This window comes from Colletotrichum truncatum (assembly GCF_014235925.2).
Source record: "Colletotrichum truncatum strain CMES1059 chromosome Unknown Contig_0006, whole genome shotgun sequence".
NCBI classification, from domain to species: Eukaryota; Fungi; Ascomycota; class Sordariomycetes; order Glomerellales; family Glomerellaceae; genus Colletotrichum; species Colletotrichum truncatum.
The window spans coordinates 1905380-1925705 of NW_027222403.1; the positions used below are offsets into that span (position 1 = coordinate 1905380).

At 52.0% G+C, this 20326-nt stretch overlaps 5 protein-coding genes across 5 annotated transcripts; 1 reads left to right on the forward strand and 4 right to left on the reverse strand.

Annotated features, from left to right (window-relative positions):
- Window positions 1-3592: 3592 nt before the first annotated feature.
- On the reverse strand, window positions 3593-6187 carry CTRU02_209806 (transmembrane and coiled-coil domain-containing protein; the record flags this gene model as incomplete). Its single annotated transcript, XM_036720622.1, has 1 exon — window positions 3593-6187. One exon carries the CDS (start codon window positions 6185-6187, stop codon window positions 3593-3595), a length of 2595 nt encoding a protein of 864 aa, XP_036587462.1.
- Window positions 6188-6816: 629 nt separating this feature from the next.
- CTRU02_209807 (ribosome assembly protein) lies at window positions 6817-9177 on the reverse strand (the record flags this gene model as incomplete). The annotated part of the gene is made up of 1 exon (XM_036720623.1): window positions 6817-9177. The coding sequence occupies one exon, from the start codon at window positions 9175-9177 to the stop codon at window positions 6817-6819; it is 2361 nt and encodes a 786-aa protein (XP_036587463.1).
- Window positions 9178-9548: 371 nt separating this feature from the next.
- On the forward strand, window positions 9549-10431 carry CTRU02_209808 (vacuolar protein sorting-associated protein vps28; the record flags this gene model as incomplete). Its single annotated transcript, XM_036720624.1, has 3 exons — window positions 9549-9632; window positions 9732-9968; window positions 10042-10431. 3 exons carry the CDS (start codon window positions 9549-9551, stop codon window positions 10429-10431), a joined length of 711 nt encoding a protein of 236 aa, XP_036587464.1.
- Window positions 10432-10578: 147 nt separating this feature from the next.
- Window positions 10579-11859, reverse strand: CTRU02_209809 (Mitochondrial distribution and morphology protein 12; the record flags this gene model as incomplete). The annotated part of the gene is made up of 1 exon (XM_036720625.1): window positions 10579-11859. One exon carries the CDS (start codon window positions 11857-11859, stop codon window positions 10579-10581), a length of 1281 nt encoding a protein of 426 aa, XP_036587465.1.
- A 554-nt stretch (window positions 11860-12413) lies between these two features.
- Window positions 12414-20111, reverse strand: CTRU02_209810 (1-phosphatidylinositol-3-phosphate 5-kinase FAB1; the record flags this gene model as incomplete). Its single annotated transcript, XM_036720626.1, has 4 exons — window positions 12414-12516; window positions 12568-12809; window positions 12858-13220; window positions 13281-20111. The coding sequence occupies 4 exons, from the start codon at window positions 20109-20111 to the stop codon at window positions 12414-12416; spliced, it is 7539 nt and encodes a 2512-aa protein (XP_036587466.1).
- Between the last annotated feature and the right edge of the window lie 215 nt (window positions 20112-20326).

The following is a 20326-nucleotide window of genomic DNA, read 5'->3' on the forward strand; positions in this document are numbered from 1 at the left end:
TCTGAATCCGCACCGAGTGTGAGGTGAAAGGGTGCGGAGTTGCGGCTGAAATTGAGCGCGCGAGATGTTACGGCGAGGGAGGGCTTTGTGGCAGCCTGGGGGGCCGAGGATGCGGTATTGTTTGCTAACACAATCTCAAAAGATGCCAGACAGAAGGGCTCAAGTCAACGTGTTCGAGTTGAGTATGTTTGTAGAGAGTGAATACTGTCGCTTGGGAAAGTGGCGGAGGGTAGATCGATTTGATTGCGTGTGGCCGTCGGTACAGTCTTGTGTCAGGAAGTATGAGGAGGGGGCGGGAGGGAGCTAAAAGTCGCTGCGGCGTCGCTAGGTCGTCCGAAGAAAGGGTTTCTAAAAGAGTAGGACAAGACGGCCTCGTGTGTTTGGGTCGGTCTTTGTCAAGTTCTGCACAACTGATTTTTTTATTTCTTATCAAGTAGAAGGCGAAGAAGACTGTTGAAGGAGAGATTATTACGAGAAAGAGTGTGGCCGGGGAGAAGTCGGAAGGCGAACGGCGAGAGGCGGGTGGGAGGGTGTGTTGCGTGAGTTGCTGGCTGAGTTGTGACCGCGGATGGGGATCCAGGTTGTGGATATTGTGATCGTGGGCCTGTCGGGTGGGACGCAGACGTGGGACGTGGGACGTGGAACGGGGATTCGGTGTCGTGGATTACCTGAAGGACTGGCCAGCAAAAAAAGACGTTGACTAGGATTCAGGCCGGGACTGGGAAAGCCTTACTATGTAGCTGACAAAAATAAAACGACAGGCACCACCCACCAACGTCGCCAGAAGTGAGAAGGGGAAGGAGGAAAAAAAAAAAAAAAAAAAGGAACCAGCACCTTCTCTGAAGGATCTTTCATATTACTGGGCTATACCGGATGACTGGGCTGTTGGTGCCTGCCTCATCTGCCACTGCGTGCCTATCTTCCCGTACCTTCCAATCGTGCCTAACCAACTCAGGTGGAAACCCAAAAAAGGCCCCAAGGGAAGGAAGTGTGCCTGGGCGCACGTTCCTTCTAATCAACACCTTTCGTGGATTGACTTTCAAATGTATCTCAAGACACCTTGTAGGTAATGTTGGCTGCTGAGGCATCGCGAGATGTAGCCCCGCACTCTGTGCTATGTGCTCGGTACTTGGACCCCTAAGTATCCTAATCTCTCGGGTTCCGTTCCAGGCAAGACAAGTCACTGGCTCCAGCGGTAGCGTCCCAAATTCACCTCCACCGGACTGAAAATGCCGGAAGGCTCAAAGCAGCCTAACCCAGAAGGTTCAGGTCAATCATTTGCTGCTCCAAACAACGCAGGAATCCACCAGGCTTGCATGGCCTGGAACGCCCAGATCGTCGTTGACGACCGTAAGCTCAGTTCATCCGTTGACGCGCCTCACCTGTCGTATTCATAACACTGCGTCGCCTGGGTTTCATACTGTCGCTGTCGTCAAAGACCCGCGAGGGAGTCAAAACAAGGCAAATGAGGGGACCCCCTCATCAATCTGTCAAAACCGACGACCGTGGGACAGGGGCAACCCGAGTCAGTCCGATCCCACGCTTCAGGGCTAATCTTGACTGATGACATCCGCACCGGCCTTAGCTTTCGCTGACGCCGGGGCCTGATTTTGGCCGAAATGACGGAACACACAGAGCCCTGCGGCGTCTATCAATTGTCTGGCTGTCCGTTCACACTTTGGCACTCCTCATCATGTCACAAAAAACATGGCCGACTAATGTTGTTTTTCATCATTCTTCTTTTTCGGTTTCCCTCTCCTCTCCACGAAAGAAGTATCGCCATATCTGACAAGGATGATGCGCGCGCCCAGAACAGAGGGCCGGGACTGAGACCCGTGGCAATCTAACCACTATTGGGGAACAACGGGCAGAAGGAACCCGAGCCAACGGCGCTCCCCCACGATTGTTATTTGCAAACATGACCGGCCGCTCAGCGAACCAGTGGGCATCAACCGACTCCCACTGCCCTCCCTGCAATGCCGCCTAGCTTGGTGGCCGGAAACCCCTCCGGCCATGGGCTCATCTGACCTACCTGACCGCCTTGTTGGTCCATCGCTGAACCCCGACAGCCGCCCTACAGCCCCGTTCCTTGCCCGTCTCAGGTACAGGGATCCCTTCATTTGGAGCCAATCAGAGAGCCGAAGCCGCCATCCCTGTGAACATCCCGCCCTTCCCTGCCTCTGCTTCATGCACGAGGGTCAGAAATCTTCTCCTCCGCCCCATCAATGACCACTCGCAATCTCACTGGTTCCATTCCTCTTCAACACAGCGCTCCCCAGAGCCTTGAACAGTGATTCTTTGCTTTTCAATCGCACCGGTGCGCTGCCGCTTTGGGATCTGGGTTTTCAATATCAGATTTATCTCCATCAATCAGCGCATCGTGGATCCCGCCCCATTAGAGTGCACGCCATCACGGATAGATGCATTACACTAATCGGTACATCCCCAGCGAGATCGTGCCCGTCAAGCGGACTCTCCCTCTCTGTCCATTCTTCTACACTTGATGCTGTCATAAGAAGGCCACACTGCTTTTTCAGTACTGCACTTCCTCTTTTAAACAAACTCAAGCAAATCAAGCTCTAGACAAGTCCCCAAAGGCAAAGCAGCCACACCTCGCCAAGCAGCCTACACCCTGCCGATAACTTCTATCCTTGATCCAAGCAAACTTCGACAAACTGTAATCGTGATGTTTGGCGGGTCCCTCCCATCGGGGAACTTCATCTTTTAACTCTGTTGCACCGCCGACCCGCATTTGTTTGATCATGTACCTACGTCAGAGCTTTGGAGAGACGCACCAGACTTATAATACCAGAAGTCCAAATTCCAAAAGGTGGCAAGAAAGCTTGTGCGTCGCCGTGATGTAAGCCAACTGCAGGTGACTTCGTCAGATGTAAATCGTAAAGCACTCAACTCTAGTTCCTACCCAGACCTGACATGACTTACCTATACACGCCACCCACCACGCCTCACTACGTGGCATGAACGAAGCGCATAGAGCATCGAAATACCGCGCCATTTAGAAGTCCTTGTGTGAGTAACCTTTCATTATCGCATGAGGTCAAAGACTGGAGTAATATACAGTCAGTAGTACTACAACAGGCCCGCGACGAGGCCATATTTCCACCTGTTGAAGATTGGTCGTCGAGTGCCTCCTAAAAAGGCCAGACTTTGTCGTGTAGATTCCGGTGGACATGACCACGACATTTTTCATGCTGGCCCGTCGGTTTTGGTTTTGTGGTCCCGGTTTTGCGCTAGGGGGCTTTCAAAGTATTATCAAGTCTTTAAGAAAAAAAGGAGAGAAAAAAATCCATCTGCATGTCTACAAAATTTGTGCCAGGCATAAGATCTTGGTCTCATAATTACCAATGCTTGATGTTGGTCCCTTCATTGTGCATCCGGACATGAACTTCCTTGGTCCGCTAGAAATAGCTCCATACCTGAGATGGGAATGTTAAGGAGGAAATCCTGATATGCGCCAAATCACAAAATAACGGCAACACCGCTGACGACAAGGAGTAAATAGAATAAGGATGAATGTTCTGTTTTCCAGTCATATTAAGCTGCGACAAAACATCTACTTCTCACATCCAGCCTAATTGTCAGCCCTAAGAGGCTCCGAGTACATCGTCATGTCTCCCAGGTCATCGTTATCTACCATCTGAATACCCTTGAAGCTTTCCTCATCCGAGTCGGCGTAGGCCGGCACAGGAAATGTCTTGGGCCGCACAGGCAGCTCGGGACGAGTATGCGAGTCTATCGCACCATCACTCTGGAACGACTGAACAGGGGCAGGCCGCAAAGGGATGTTGATTTCCGTTCTTGGCTCTACAGATCCTTTCATAACTTCTGGTGAGGCAGTCTGCTCGCTCTTCTGGCCAAGAGAACCAAGATTGAGGGGATCAGCAGATACGGGGTGGGTCGGCTCCTTCGCCTGTGGCTGATGATCTAGACTTATGAGATCTTCAAGGTTGGGCGAGGTTGGCTGTCGCCTGCTCTGTTTAACAGACCTCAAGTTCAATGGATCACTGCCCTGCTCGCCTAGGGGGTCAAATGCTTCAGAGACCGTTGAGGGCCCAGTCCTGGACACCTTGGTACGGCTGATATTCTTCTTTTTCTGTGCCGGCGGGTCGGGATGCAAAGGATGACGCAGTTCGTTGGGGAACCGGGCAGTCTGCTTGGATCGAATAGGCTGTGGTTCTGATTCTGGATCAGGTAGTGCTTCGAGTTCAATAAGCTCACCCATCTGAGAACCAGCCTCATGATCCAGCACCTTAATATCCTCATCCTTTTCGATGGCACCATTGCCCCCCTTGACATTTGGGAAGCCGCATCTCGTTAGGATTTTGGCAATCAATGTTGGGTATCGTAGATGCCCACTGACCTCCTCACTTAAATTGAGGTTTTCAACCCGGTCAATATCCTTGACCTCTTGCAGCCCTGCAATGCCCAACTGAAGTGATGTAGTGCGGTACAAGAATCCAAGAATATAATCGGTCTCTGAGTAGACGTTTATGATGCGACCAGATACGACAGAACGGATGACCTGCCAATGCTCTCGGTTGGATGGGATAGGGGCGCCAATGAGCACAACCGTATCAACCAGTCCAAATGCCTTCCGCTCAGCAAGAGACCTGAGGCAGGAGTAAATCACTCGAGCACCGAGTGAATACCCCACCAATGTCACCGGTCGTTCCCCCTGAACCTTGGCTATAAGAGCGTCAGCGAGGACACGGCCAGCCTTATCGGAACGGTTTCGAGCGAGGTTGAACGGATTGTCAATCTTGGTAGCAGCGCTGATGAGATAGGCAGGCCACAGAGCAGCCCAGATAGACGCCAACACCGTACGCTTGAGGATCTCCACTTTCACGAAGTTCCAAGCGTAGGAAGACACGAGATCTTGCAGTTCGGCGCCAAGGGCAAGAAGGGCTTTCATCTCGTACCGCAGTGCAAACACCTCGGATTCGTCGCCCAGGCTCCTCCATGGTTTAGTAATATCGCCCTCGTCTGTAAGCCACCCATTGATGCCGATGGTTACTCGAAGCCGCGCGCCTTGCTTCCCATCCGGATCAGCGCGTTTGTAGTCCTGGCCCCATTCGTCCTTAAGCGGGAGAAAACGAAAGTCTTCGACTTCCTTGGCATATGTATCCATCATCTCGCCAGTCATTTTGGCGCCGTAGGCGCCGAAGAGCGTGCCCACAAGTGCTCCATTCATCCAGAAGATTCCCAAGAAGCTTGCCACGCCTCCCAATCCGACGCTGCCCATTAGGCCGCCGATAGCACCAGCAACTACTGGAGCTGCCAGGCCGCCCGTGATTCCGATGACGGCTGCGCCAGCGACAGACGCCAGGCCGACCTTCCAGAAACGACTCTGCTTGTTTTCTTCGCGCCGCTTTGCAGCTTCAGCATCAGCTGACATGGCTGCCTTCTGGTTTTCTGCTGCGGTTGAAGATTCAACAAGAGATTTCGCGATTTCCGTCTCCTCCTGAATGAGAGCTGCGATAGGAAGCCCGAATGCAGATGTAAGATACAGAGCCATAACTCTAGAGTGTGCAGAGTAGCTCCCAGTTGATAGAATGAGGAGTAAAAGGCAGCTAAGCACCTCCTTTCGGTCATCAATTGGTATAGTGGTAAAGCGGTTGGGAATCGGATGATAGTGCTCTTGCAAGATGGCCACCTCTTTGTCCACTTCTGTTTGTGTAGCCGGCGTATTCGTTGCGTCTCCAAAGTTGATCAGATCCTCACCTGCTCTAGGTGATTCCTGCGCAAGCCTTGCCATCTCGTCGAGACGCTTCTTCCGAGCCTCAAGGATCTTGTCATCATCCTTAGCAGTGACGATCTCTTTGACCTTGTCAAGAAGCTCCTTGCGCCACTCGTCAAATTGCTTCAGTGCTGCATTTCTCAAAGCAACCAGTTGGGCGCTGTGTCCGCCGGAACCTCCGCTGTCGGTGTGACTGGAGCTACTACCCCGACCGCTTCTTTCCCCGGTGCCCGGACCGAAGCGTGGAGCCGCATTACGGCTCTGGTTTGACGGGCTGTCGGCCGGCGTGTCGTTATACTCGCCATTTCTTAGCTCTAGCTGAGCACGCATGTGACCCGTAATGTCGAAGAGAAGTGTATAAAACACTCGGCGACGGGCGGGGTTGAGGACTACCAGCAGCTGGCGGGGGTCCGCAGCAAGAGGAGCCATGATTATGACAGCCTACTTCCAAGTCGGTTTGGGGCATCAATTTGCTACTGTCTGCATTACACAATTTCCAGTCACTTATGTATGGAAATATTAGTAAGATTTTCGAGTGGAAGATGCAAAAGTGAAGGATTAGAAGGAGAACGAGTGGATGGGCTGAGATGTGGTCAAATCAGATGGAGCCTAGCCTGCAGTTATCTAGGCAGACATCTGGCGATCAGGAGGATCAACAGGGCTCCCCAACTGCTTGCCTATTCCGGCCCTACACTGCGGCGCAGGGCCCCCCTTTGCGGCTGCTCAAAGGGTGTGCTCCAAAACCACCTCATACATACTGCAAAAAAGGCAGGTTTAAATATCAGCACCATCCTTGCATCATTCTTTGGAAAATAAAAAACACTTCTCTGGAGCTTTCGTCTCAAATCGGCTAAATTAAATCAAATTATATCAAAATCATCTGCCGTGCGAGATGCAATCTTATTCACAGGTGGGTTTGTTTAAAAACAAAAGGCGCTTGGAATGAGGTTGCAGCCTCGAAATTATTTACATAACCCTCCATGATATTCCTAAACACCAGCGTCATGTCCGACGCCGTAAACACTTTTTTTATGCCGATCTGCCCCAACATGAACACTCTACTCACTATCATCCTCCATTTCTTCATCCTCTTCGTCCTCATCCTCGTCCATTTCCTCTGCATCATCATCTCCCTCACCATCCATCAGCTCGTCGGCATATTCTTCCTCAGAGTCGTCATCAACATTCTCAGCACGAGCCTCCTTTTCCTCCTCCTTGCGCTTCCTCTCGTCCTCTTTTCTTGCCTCCTCCAGTGCCTTGGCCTTCTGCTCTCGGATTTTACGCTGCACAACGACATAAGCGCCAAGCGGCGTCTTCTCCCAGTCGAAGTCACGCAGGAAGGCATCTACTTGCGCGCGATCCTTGGGTGCGAAGTCAACCTTTGACCGCTTCTCCTCAATAAACTTGGCGTTGGCTTCAAGCTTTTGCACAAGCAGAACAATCATGGAGATAACCTTGTTGTTCTTGTTACCTGTGCTGACCTTACGTGCCTGCTTAACCCAGCGCTTCAACTGAATGATAACAGGCAGAGAAAACTCGGGGAAAGCAATGTTCTTGGCCCAAATAGTGAAGTACTCGCTGAAGAGCTCGACAAGCTGCTCTCCCACACCGTCCTGGTAAATACGCGTGCGGTGGTATGACTTGGGGGCCTTGTAGGCAACGTTGAAGTCAAGCGGTTTGATAGAAGACGCCTTCGGGAATCGCTTCATCTCGGCCGAGTCGAGCACCTCAAGAAGAGCAGATGCAACAGGAATGTAGGTGTTTGTTGCGCGGGAGAGGCGCAGGATAGAGCGGACCAGGTGGAACCGCACAGGGAAGAATGTCGAAGAAGGGACGAGTCGCATAGCGCCCATGGTGACCTGCACGAGGGGGTAGATCAAGAGCTTCAACTGGCCCTCCTTACCCGCTTCCGCCTCCTTCAGGGGACTGCAGTGCTCAGCAAGCACGCATGACCAGAAGTCCAGCGAGTGGGTATATTGCCAGTTGTAGATGATCTTGTGCGAATCCTTCTCCTTCTTCACAATGCTGTTTCTGAGGTGGATGGCGAGTTGACGGATAAAGCTGAAGGCTGTCGTATAGCCGACGTTTTGGTCAATACCCCACAGTTCTGCGGCAGAGTTCTTCATTAGGTTGATGCCCTGGATGGTGTTGATGTTAGTTGCACGGCATCCTGAAACGAGTCCCTGATATGTTGCCTTAAGGACAGTCTCGCGAATGCCCTTGTCTCCAATGACAACCAGTTTCCGCAGAACGAGGAAAGCGGTGATCTTGGTGGTTTCTGAGCTAGCCGGTCTAGCCCAGAAGTTCACAATAGTCTTGATCAGAACTTTGAGAAGCTTTCGGAACGACAACAAGTAAGGCACAAGAGGCTCTAATGAGCCAATGGTAAGCTTGAGAGTCGCGTCGTCAGACAACGTGCTGAGAAGGTGGATGATAGACGCAGTGAACGTCTTGATCATAATGGACAGGGTGTGGAACTTCTTCGAGTCCGTGGGCACATAGATCTTTCCAGACGCGGACTCCTTAATAGGCAGGTGGTGGGAGATGACAACGGGAATCTGCTTGAGGGCCACGATCAAGATGTCGTGGAAAACCTCTGGGCTGGAAATGGTGTATCTCTGGGGATTGGTCTCGTCTGCGTCGTCCTCGTTGAGGTGGGCAGCGGAACGGAAAGCCAGGACAACCTGTCTCGCAGCACGCAAGCTCTGCTTCTCCTCAACCAGCTTCTTCCACTTGGCGACCATCTCACGAGTGAGCTCGTTGTCCGGGAGAACCTCCTCTTCGGCCTGCTGCTTCTTAGAGTCCTTCTTGCGCTTCTTCTTCGGTTGCTCGTCGTCGGACTGGTCGCTGCCAGCGCTAAGCTCGTCTACTTCGGCCATATCGGCGTTTTCGTCAAAGTCAAGGGCTTCAGGGTCGTTTTCCTTCAGGAACTTGTAGAACTCGGGGTCGTTCTGGGCAAGCTTGTCCATGGCCTCTTTAGACATGCCAAGGCCCTCGTCCGCATCGTCGTCGTCGTCACCATCTTCACTGTCGCTGGCTACAGGCTGCTCCTCAACTGAGACATCAGACGTGCTGCCATCGTCTGAGTCCTCACCTTCTCCCTCCGGCGCATCGCGCTTCCTCTTGCCGATCTTCTTCTTGTCCTTCTTGTCGATGATGTCCTCAAAGCCGCCTTGGAAGAAGTCGTCGACGCTCATAGCGCTAACATTGGCGTCCTTCTGGTGACCCTTGGGCTTGGCACCAGAAGCATCGCTGCCCTTGAAGAATTCTGCATCCTTGGGTCGCTTTGCCTGCTTCTTCGCCTTAACCTGTTGGCGCTGCTTGATTTTGGCGGTCTCCTTCCTCTTGTCGAGAACACCCTTCAGATGTTTCTTCTCGAACTTCTTCGTGGCCTTAAGATTCTTCTTTGTGGAACCCATGGTGAACGGATTCTAAGGGGCCGGTCAATTGGGATCCTGCGTTGGGGGGTGGTGGGAGAGAGGTTTTGGCTGCAGGGACCGTGGGACGGGAACTTTCAATAGCAGAACCGCTCGCTGCCATCCAAAATTTTTCTGGACAGGCTTATCTTATCGGCAATGGCGCTATCCCTTTCTGGGACTGGCATCGCAGTCTGCCCCACGTCTCTAGCTGAGGCTCCTACTGATGTATGGAACCTCGACACCCATGTCTGACTTATTGGTGTGCTTGGCCTCCACGACACGCGGCGCAGTTACTGGAGCTTAACAGCTCGAAGCTGTGACGGCTGTTGACCGACCATGAAGCTGGAGACGATTAGAACCCAGACGCGAAGATGATGCCCCGGCAACCCTATGCGCCAACGCCGCATAGCTATATCCCAAACACCACACTATCAGCAACAATTAATCTTGATGAGGTACCGCAACCCAAGTTGCTCCGTCTTCTGCAACTCCCTTTATGCCCCGCCCCCGCAGTGCAGCAACAGGTATGCTAACACGATGATGCATCACGACAGGAAGTGAAGCTAGCCGATACTCGCGCCGAGCGAGACCTGCAAGACTCGCTTGCCGAGATCTTCAGCATCATAGTCACTCTCGACGAGCTCGAGAAGGCCTTCCTGAAGGACGCCATCCCCGAGGCTGATTACACCGAGATCTGCGAACGGTCCCTGAAGCAATACAAATCTATCTTGGCCGACGAGACCGTTGCAAAGGCTTTCCGGGGCCTCGAGGAGTTCAAAGCAGAATGGGATGTATGTATCATCATTACCGAATATCACCAGCCTATGACGGACGGCCACGATGCTAACACACTGGTCTCGACAGCTCGAAGTTCCCCGTGCGACAGAGCGCATCCGCGTCGGCATGCCTTCAACAACCGTGACCGCCTCTTCAAGCGCTGCCCCAGCCCCTACCGCTGCAGGTAATACGAGCGGCGCACTGATTTTGGAGGCGACGCAAGAGTTCATCACCTTTCTCGACGCCGTCAAGCTAGGCCTGCTGTCCAAAGACCAGCTGCATCCTCTGCTCTCCGACGTCATCCAGTCTGTCAACAAGGTGACAGACCGTGACTTCGACAACAGGGGCAAGATTGTGCAGTGGCTTATCACGTTAAACCAGATGAAGGCCACAGATGAGCTGAGCGAGCAACAAGCCCGCGAGCTAGAGATGGACATCCAGCAGGCTTACCAAGGTTTCAAGAGCACTCTCACTTAACAAGCTATTTAAATTTTCTGAGAGAAGATAGTTCTTCTGATTACAGGTAGATACCACTGTAGAGCAATTATGCACGACCTTTCCGTGTTTCCCTTGACGACGGTTGATTTGATGTTGCGTGAAGAATAAGAAAGGAATCGCCGGCGTCTAGACCAGAAATGTCCAGAAGCTGGGATACACAAACTCATTCTCAAATATCCTTCGCACCTGTTCCAACACAAACCTCTCCACCTTGCCAACGTTCTTGAGGCTCTGTTTCCCACCATCTCGGAGCCCGATCTCGCTCTCGACCTGAATCTCCTGCAAAAGACCTCCGAACCTCTTTCCAGGCTCGCTGGGTCCCGCCTCGTCCGCACCAACCGCCGTGACCGCATCTTCAGGGCTCAAGAAGCAAAAGTGTATCCTTTTTCTGATGTGCGCCATCACTCCCACCCCGTCAAACGTCAGACCCGTGACACTTAGTTGCACGGGTATTCCCACGAAGCTGGGCATCGGGTAATCAAGCAGGATCTCCGCCGTCAGCCGCAGCCGCACGTCGCCCGCATACCGAATACGGAATACGGCCTGCAAGTCATCTGGCTTGGGCTCCCGGAATCTTGGCGCATTCTCGTCAGGTGCCTCTTCATCCTCTTCCTCCTCAATGGGCGCAGACCCGGAAGCAATGTGCGTGTCCCTTGTGGGCGGCCTCGACGCTCCCGCGGATGTTGGTGCTAGTGTAGACACGCTCGCCTTCTCCCTCAGGTCCTGCTGTTGCTGTTGGTTTTGCTGAGCAAAGGCTGCGGGGTTGAAGTCGCTGACGGATATTGAGCTTTGCGATGCGTGCCGGCTGTGACTCGGCGAGTAGCCATTCAGCAATGGTGAACCCACAGGAGATGCCATGGCCGATGAGTCCAGCCTGTGGTGCGCGCCGGCTACCGCTGCGAGTGGCGTCTGGGTCCCCGACCAGCCGGTTCCCAAGTGCGACTGAAAATAGTGTAAATTCGACGCACCACCCAGAATCCCCGGCGTTGACACGCCCAAAAACGGGCTCGGAAAGTCTCCAGACTGCCCTCTCAGCGCATGCGTCCTTAGCCTTGGTGGCAGTGATGCCTCTTCCCTTTGCCTCCTTCTCTCAGCTGCGCTCAGCTCTCTTGGTACATGCTGCTGTGGTGGCGGCAGCGGGGGTTCCTCAACAGCATCCTCTTCCTCCTCATCGTCCTCAATATCCGGATTCTCCTCATAAAAGTCTGGCAACGGGTCGGTAATGTCCTTGAGCTCCAGCTCAGGCGCGATGGTTCCAAACTCAAAGTCGTGTACTTTGACAGACTTAATGAACCGTGGGAGAGGCACAGCCTGAAATTTTGTGTGGATGAAGTCACGGATGCGGAGGGCTAGTGCCTCTCCATCGGGGCCCGTAGTGAGCGTCTCCCAGTTGAGTTCTATTGACATTACAATGAACTATTGGGCGAAAAATTAGGTCTTGGTAAAATTTCGATGGCTTTTGATACTGTTACATCCCGTTGTGCAAGAACTGATTGACAATGGTGGAGATTGCATTTTGAGTTGCGCTGGGTTGGGGCGCCTAACCTTCCTGCGGAACATTGGCTAGGATCCAATCTGAGGGGCTGAAACTCGTTTTAGTGGACCGAATTTGGCTTCTAAGCGGTGTAATCTCATGCTTTAGAGCCAAACAGTAGTAAAGGAATCACGGCGACAGTTTGACATTCTGTGATTTATTCGCAATCACAAATGTGGCTCATGATGCGACGCATAAATTGATAGATACCTTATGGTAGTTGACGTCATTACTGGGTATCTAAACTTCAAGGCCGTTATTCATTAACGCCGTAACACACTATTTCCCCTTCGCTAGAACAGCCAAATCTAGTCCATCGTTGGGTAGACTCCATTTCAAAACCGCGTGTTTCCCTCTAATGAACGCCTGCAATGCCATAACTCTGCACGATAGCCAGCCTAATTACAGTTTAAAACTAAGGAAGCTATCACTCCGGCTTTGCATCAGATTCAAAGCGTGGTCTCATGGTGCTAGCCATCTGCTGAGGCGCGCCGAATTGATGCCAGCAGTTTGGTGCTTGGAGGATGTATCTGAACCGGATGTTAGTGCCGCAACCCTACATGATTCCAAGTAAAACTTACCTCGCCATTGCCTCACGGAAACGGGACTTGTACTCCTTCGGACTGGTAACTGTCGGACGATTCCTGCCACCGCCTGCAAAACCACGGTCCTTGATCCAACTCTCAAGCTTCTTGTCCCAAGTATAAGTACGGATACAATCAATGATACCGACGACCAACTCTTTCCTGGATTCGTCAACTGCAATCATCAAGGAGTAATCCATGACATTTTGCCGAGCAAGGAAAAGGGTGTCGTTCCAGACCTGATTGATTAATATGACTACTTGCATTACGGGTAGTTGGTAACTTACAGATGCTCTCAAAAGCTTCTTGGAGTGCTCCCGCGCAAATAAGGGTGATTCGTAAATGAACTCTACCATATTTTCGTCAAGAAGCACCTCATTCTGTTCGCCTGTGGATTGTATCTTGCGGTTACGCATGGAACCCTTCAAGTCGAAGAGACGCGTTGGGCCACGGTCGTAAAACAGGTTTTCCATGAGCAACAGGTCCAACTTGATCTCTACGCCAGTGACAGGGTTCTTTATGATGAGTTGGAAGAATCCCAGCATCTTGGCAATCACCGAGGGCAAGTCATGGAACAGAGCCTCTGCCATGATGCCAAAATAGGCTGGCGCAAAACGGAGGAAAGCAGATGTCTCGATTGGAGATAACCCCTATTAACCAGTCAGTCACCGTACACAACAGAAATACGGAACAGCCCGTGCTCAACTTACCTTCAACACAAGTCTGTCGTCAAGAGTTTTGAGGAAGACCGATTTGGTTTTGCCTCCCTTTGAGTCCCATTTCAAGCAACGGGAGAGAGACTCGACGATCCGGTCTGCAACGCCACATTTCCGCCGTAACGCGTCAAATTGCTCTGCGTAGAAAATCTTGCAGAGCATCGTTGCGGAGCCCTCTTTGAACTGGTATTTCAAATGGGTCCCCGTTGCTCTAAGCAAGCTCTTCTCTAACTCGCCCTCTTCCATCACGAATTCACCGCCAGTGTCTGACATGCCTGACGACTTACCGTCGAGATTGGATGCCTCATGATCTCTCTGTATCGCCATCCGCTCCTGGCGGCGGATATCGGCCAGTTTTGTACGGTAGTCGTCCGAGCTCAGTGCGAATGCGATAACGGAACTTGGCTCATCTTCTCTTACTATAACATCCGAGTCGAGGAAGATGTGATCGCTCGCGTTCACTGGGTAATCAAGCTGAGGCCAGCCGCTTGCTGATCGCTCAGCCCAGAAGTTCGTAAGCATCTTCATCAGGCTAGTCTTTTGATGCTTCGGCAATTCCAATGGGATCTCTGTGCTGGGCTCGAGAGAGTCGGCTAGCTCCTTGACATCAGGCAGCAAGTCATCTAAAATCGATTGTTCGGTATCGCTCTGACCCTCATCGTCAGAACCCCCGTGACTAGCAGTAACGGTTGCGGTGTCGTCCGTCTCCCCACCAACATGGTGTTCGTCGGACTGAGGGGGTGCTTCTGGCACGGGCTGCGCTTCTTCAACAGGGGGCGTAACAGGCGTGGGCTCTGTTTGCACCGTATCCGGTGCTGGGGTGACAGGCGCTGTCTTGGATTCAAGAATCTTGACCTCGTTGTTTTGTTCGGTAGACGACGGTCCCGGCTCTTGCACAGCGTTGTCAATGTTGTGGTAGACCTCTACGATGGCCTTGGTTGCCGATCGCGGCAAGCCTGCTCGAGGCTGGTTTCCCTTAGCCAAGCGCTTTCTCCGATCCTCACGTTGTCTCTCCTTCTCAAATTCGCGGCTCAACTGTTCAAAGTGTCGAGCAATTCTAGACACCTGTGATGACACATGTGAATCCTTCTTCTTAGTAATAAGCCGAGGAATTGAAGAAGGGCCGGCTTTTCTATGGCTTTTCATTCCCAACCCTAGGCGGTCGAACGGCTTCTTGTCTATTTTGAAAGAAGTTTCAGTTGAGGTCTCGCCAGCACCTATACTGTCTTTCGGCACAATTGGCTTTCCGAAGCTTGGTTGTGACCTTGGCAGTGTCTGAGCAGGCTGTGACAAAGTCCTAATCATCGGAGCTCTGCGAGCGACAACGCGTTCGGGATTCAGCTTTGGCGGCGCCTCGGCTGGCTCCTCCGCCGAAGGCGTTTCGGTACCCATCGCTTGGTGTTCGCGACGGAGCTGCTCAACTTTCTCTGACAGAGAGATGCCGGTAGACGTAGAGGTAAGTGAAGGTCGGGCAGTGGAAGAGGGTGACTCAGTGCTGCTAGGACCCGCTGGCGTTTCCTCGTTCCCTTCGGTAGCGGCGAAGGCAAATGGAGACTTGATCGTAGTTGGGCCTGGAGTAGCAAGATCTAGAGATTCCACCCTGTCCAGGTCAGCCTCAGCGGGCGGGCTGATCTTACTACCCTCCAAGGTTGATTCGTCTTTGTCTTTGGAAACCTCGTTCTCTCTCTGCTCTGTTTGCTCTTCCGGTTGCTGGTCTGGCTCTGACGTAGACATAGGAAGAGGAGCTGAAAGAGGGCCTGATTCGCTTTCAGGCTCATGCTCATGTTCCTTCTCTTGCTCTTCGGTTTTCGTAGCATCTACACTTTCGTCTGTGCTGGGTTCGGTTGGATCCGTAGGTTGGGTTGATGATTTCTCATCTGCATCCGAGAATGTCTGCGAAGGAGGCTCCCCAGAATCAGTAGTTGACGCGGTACCATCTGTTGAAGGAAGAGATTCTCGAGACTCGTTATCAGTGAATATTTTCTTCAGCTGAATCATTGTCAACTGCCGCAGATCTTTATCCGGAAGGAAATCTGTCTCAAATTTGGAGAAGGCAGTGTCCCAGTCGCCAGCTTTCTCTAACATCTCCCTGACTATCGCGTTGAAAGGGATAACTTCGTAGTATTTGGAGTTGACGTAGGTTTCCTGAAGCCTCCGAGTCAACAATATTTGGTCTTCGTGAGCCTTCTTGGCTAGTCTGTCGACCTCGGCTTTGCAAGCATCCGCTTTCTCAGGCAGAACACTATCGATACGAATGCTCTTGATCCTAAGTTTGACGGAATTGATGAAGCGCACCCATCTTTCCTCAATCTTGTTGAATATTTCATTCTTGAGCTTCAAGTCATTTTCGACCTTCCAAGTGATGCGAGCTCTAGGGACAATGATTTCAAGGAGGTCAATGGGGTCGTAATGAATCCTGACCCATGTGTCGCGGTATTGAAAATAACGAATATGATCTCGATGATGGTCGTGGGAGCAACCCGTAATTTCATGGAGCCGCAGCCCTCTGCTCCAGAAAAGGAGCTCGAGATACTTACCAAAGGAGTACTTCCAGGTGCTGTCAGACATTCCCATTTCCGGCGAGTTCTTCTTGCAGGTCTTGCAGTAGCTCCACATGGTGATCCCATCCATGTTACGCCGCTGCTTTAGGGCGGGCTGCTCGACAAAGATGGTAACCCGTGACTCGTCATGCACATATGTACGGTGATGCTCAGTCATTTTGCGATCGCAACCGTTGGCCGTGCAAATCGAATCCTTGTTTATGCAGAGGTCTTCGATGTACTGACCCAATGTACAATCTGGGTCCATGCTTCCGCTGTCGTCTACGTGCTCGTCATAGAATCCAATGGCAATCAATCCAGGCTCTGAGCAAGGGATCTTTGTCTCTGTGCATATCTCCGAGTACAACACGACGATATTCTGGTGAGAGTAGGGGTCAAACAAGTCGAGATTGCCTTGGATATAGTTTTCCCACTGTCGCGTTTGGGTCTGGTAGTTGTATAGTGCCTTGTCGTACTCAGCGTCGTGGACGGCATGGAGTACCTCCATGATTTGTCGTGGTGCCTTCTGTCCGATTGCATGAACCATCTCCGGCTTGATAAGCTGAAACCTCTGCGACTTAGATTTTTCACAGTCTGTTTGCTCCTCTATAACATCCTGGTCCCGCAACCGTTTTAGGTAGACCAATCTTCGCTCTTGCTCACGAGCCTTCATGAGCAGATAAGGCTGGGCAAACTTGACAAACGGAGATGCAGACAGAATTTTCGTCTCATACCTCGCAACCATGTCGCTATAATATGTTGGCATTGGAACATCTTCTGGTACTTGCGACTCAGGAGACGTAGGCGGAACATGAGATGCATGCAACGATACAAGTTTTGGCCTCTCATCTTCAGGCGACTCCTCGGTTTGATCAGATGAGATAGTGCCTTCGGCGGTGACCATGGATGTACCATTGCTCGTCTGAGAGGGAAGTTCGGAGTCTGTGGGCGATGTTTTGGAGACTAACGGTACGTTTTTCCCGCTCTCAATGGAGGCGCTGAGAGATCGTGGCGCATCCTCGGGTGGTTGGCGAAGCGATGAAGCCAGGGACGATGACTCATCAACCTCTGCAGGCAGCTGGATGTACTCATCTCTCATCAAACAAGTCTCCAACTTCAAGTTGTAGACCACGTAAACCATGAACTCTGTAATCTTCTTCATTTTAGAGAGAACCTCAGTCGAGTCGCCACGCAAAGCAATGGTGCATCCCAGCTTCTCAGAGCAGCCAGACAGGAAAATGTACGTTTTCTTCTTGCCAGGGTAGTTTTTGTTGACGTAGGTTTTGACTTCAAAGCCACCAGATCTGCCAACTTGTACTTGCAAGGCCAGCATGTCAAGAGAAGAAATGATTTCCGTTTCGGCGCATCGCGATACTGCTTCGATCACCGAAGGCTTAACGTTGTATGCAACTGCGATGTTCGCCTCGGATAAGTATTGCAAAGCAACGCCAGAGACAGACTTTTCACAAAGTAGCAGCTGTGGACGCAAGTTGATGATGCGGTTGACAACAATTCGCAAAAACTCCTTTTCTTGTTCGATCACTGGCTGGAGACTCATGAAGTGTTGCTGATGCCTTTGGTACTCAATAGGGAAGGAAACGATGACAATACGGGGGTTGATGATGCGGCGAGGCATACTCTTGAGGGCTAAGTTCTTCGTGAATATAACTCCGGAGACGTAACTGGTATCGCCTGGCTTGCCTCCTGGAATTTTCTTGAGTTTGACGTAATGACGGATATCCATGTCATCCCCAGCCCTGATGTCGGGCGTCACATCGTCTGTGCATTGAAGCAGGATAGGAATCAAAGCCTTTTCCCAAGCGGGTACGTTGGGTATGCCTGAATCTTCCAGAAGCTGATGGAGAAGTTTCTTCACATGGAGCATGCTTGAGGGATTCAATTCGATCTGTGGCTGCTTATCGTCTTGCATAGAGTCGCTTCTGGTCAATTTGGTGGCCTCAATGGCAGGGTTCTCGATAGTGAAGAAGTTCTCGTTAGAGGCTGAAGGCCCCTTGAAGATTCCAGATTTGGGGCGTGGAGATCGCATCTGATGGCTCACGTTGCTCAAATTGCGTCTTCTGGCTGGTCGACCGTGGCCAACGAAGCTACCAGAAGCGGCATTGTCATCCATCCCACGGCTGGTGAAGCTCAATCCGCTTACGCTTTTCTCGCCTCGGCCTAGTCGATGCCTTCTGCCTGCACTCAAGAATGGTCCAAAGCTAGCCTTCTCATGGTCGTAACTAGACGGCTGTAGATCAGCGCTCGACATTGTAGCAAATATGCTCATTTGTTCGTCACCGCTGGACTCGTCTGACATGTATGCAGCCAGCTCTGGGTCAATGATATTGTCGTCATGGAACGCAGGATATTTGGGCTTCTTTGTCATCTCATCGGTGATGCCTTTACGGAAAGGTGCTCTGTCATCCGGCATAGGCATTGGCTTAAACCGGGCAAGAAAGTTGTTGTGATGCTTTGAATGATGTCGCTTGTGGCTCGACGACTGTGGCCGATTGGCAGATGTCAAGGATCTAAGGGAGCGAGATGAACTGGGGCGACTGAGTTGTGGCGCGTCAATTTCCAGAATGGCAGAGTTCCGGTTGGAGTCGTTGATTCGTCTGGTGGCCGGGATTGCCATCATTGGAGTTTGAACAGACCTAGCATCGCCTAGGCCTTCCATTTTGTCTGCGAAACTGGGCTCTATGACTTCAGCTTCAGCCTGTGTTATTTTGGGTGTTGCCTTTGTTTGACGGAAAATAGCGGGTAGAAAAGAGTCATCCCCGGAGTCCTCAGAACCACTTCCTTCATAGAGACGCTGGTTAATGACTTTCAGGCATGTCTTGCAAACCCGCAGAGTTCCTGTCATTCCGAATTTGGAAGCTGGGATGATTGAGGTGCACTTGGAATCAAAGATACAGCCGCAAGTTCGACAATGGTGTTTTCTCCTGAACGCTGAGAATGGTTGTCCACAAATGAAACATTCTTTGCAAGTTTCGTCGGCCATCCAGAACTCCTTACTTAGGACCTGTCGCCGCATCCGATCCAGTCTTGCATTTACTTGCTCTGGTGCACCCTCGTTGGTCGTGGTGCCAGGGATACGCAATGCTCCTGTCCTTCCGTGCTTGGGTTGGGAGTCGTGGGCGAACGAATCATGGTATACCGAATCATGTGCAGTGGTGCTGATTGGACTTGGCTCCGCAGTGACATGCTCCATAGATGACGATCTCGAGGGTGCGTATCCTGGCGACCCTGAACGGCTTATGCGGTCGATAACCGCTGGTCGCTTAGGAGCAGCAAGCATCGATGCAGCCGAAGAAACCGGTGATCGGGGATCTGTCGTCTGCAACTTAGGTAGCGGTGGGGCGTTGATCTTCACAGGACTCGATGGCTTTTCAGAGGGGCCATCAACACTAGCAACTTCTTCGCGTCTCGACCGTGAGCTTGCGTGGGTTCGGTCAACGGCTGCAGTAACTTTGGGCTCCAGAACATCGAATTTGTGAGAGCTTTCAGAGCCAATAACGAGCGGTCGTGGATCGGTTTTGCTGATACTCCGCCTTCCAGATGACCGGCCGGGTCCATCGTCTACATGCGGCAAGCTTCTCGTAGCCGTAGCGGGCGCGACCTCCGGATTGATAGCCGTGACCGCCGAAGCCTTGGTTGCGTTGGGTAGGCTCTGCCGGCTAGACGTACTAGATTTAGAAGCTGTCATGGCGGAAATCGAAGTCGCCTTGGAGGACTGAGCGGGATGAGACTGGCTGTCGGACATGACAGTGTTAACCCCTGACGATGAAGTGGCTGTCATGGGGCCATCGTTTGTCGTAGCCGAGTTAAATGAAGAGCTGGTTGCAGCAGTCTCAGCGCGGCCAAGGGAGGCAGTTGGGGTTTTTGATGTTGTGGCAGTTGTGCTGGTGCTGCGTTTCGAAGCAGCATCGAAACTGTCAGCGTCATCTGCATCCTGCGTCCTCGCCCCGACGGCGCCAACGGCGCCAACTGCCTCCTTGAGACGACTGTACAGTCCACTGAGCCCATTCTGAACGAACTCGCCGGCTAGGGCCTTTGTTTCTGTTGCGGGAAGGGAGGCAGGAGGAGGAGCAAAATCGTTGAAGGTTGTCAAGGAGTCGGACTGGCTCGCAGAGGTATGGATCCGGTTGAGAGTATGGGCCAACTGGTCTTTGTCGGCCTGCGAAGCCGTAGATATAGAGTTGATGGAGTCATGGCGGCTTCTGAAGCCTGGAGGCGTCGAGAGGACTGCTGGGGAGTTCGGCTTCGGAGTGTTGTTGCTAGACATCTTGCGCGGAGGCAGATGCGACGAGAAAGCGGTAGAGGGGTTCGTGGTTTCTACGACATCGGGAGCAGCGCAAGCATCTTCTATTTTCAAAATGACATGACGGCTGCTAGGAAGGTGGTCTCGTGAGGGGCCTTTTGACTTCAGTCCTTGTTCTCCTCGTCGCCTATGCCCGCCCAATCGGACCCGTTGTACCGAGCGTGTTCACGTTATGCGGA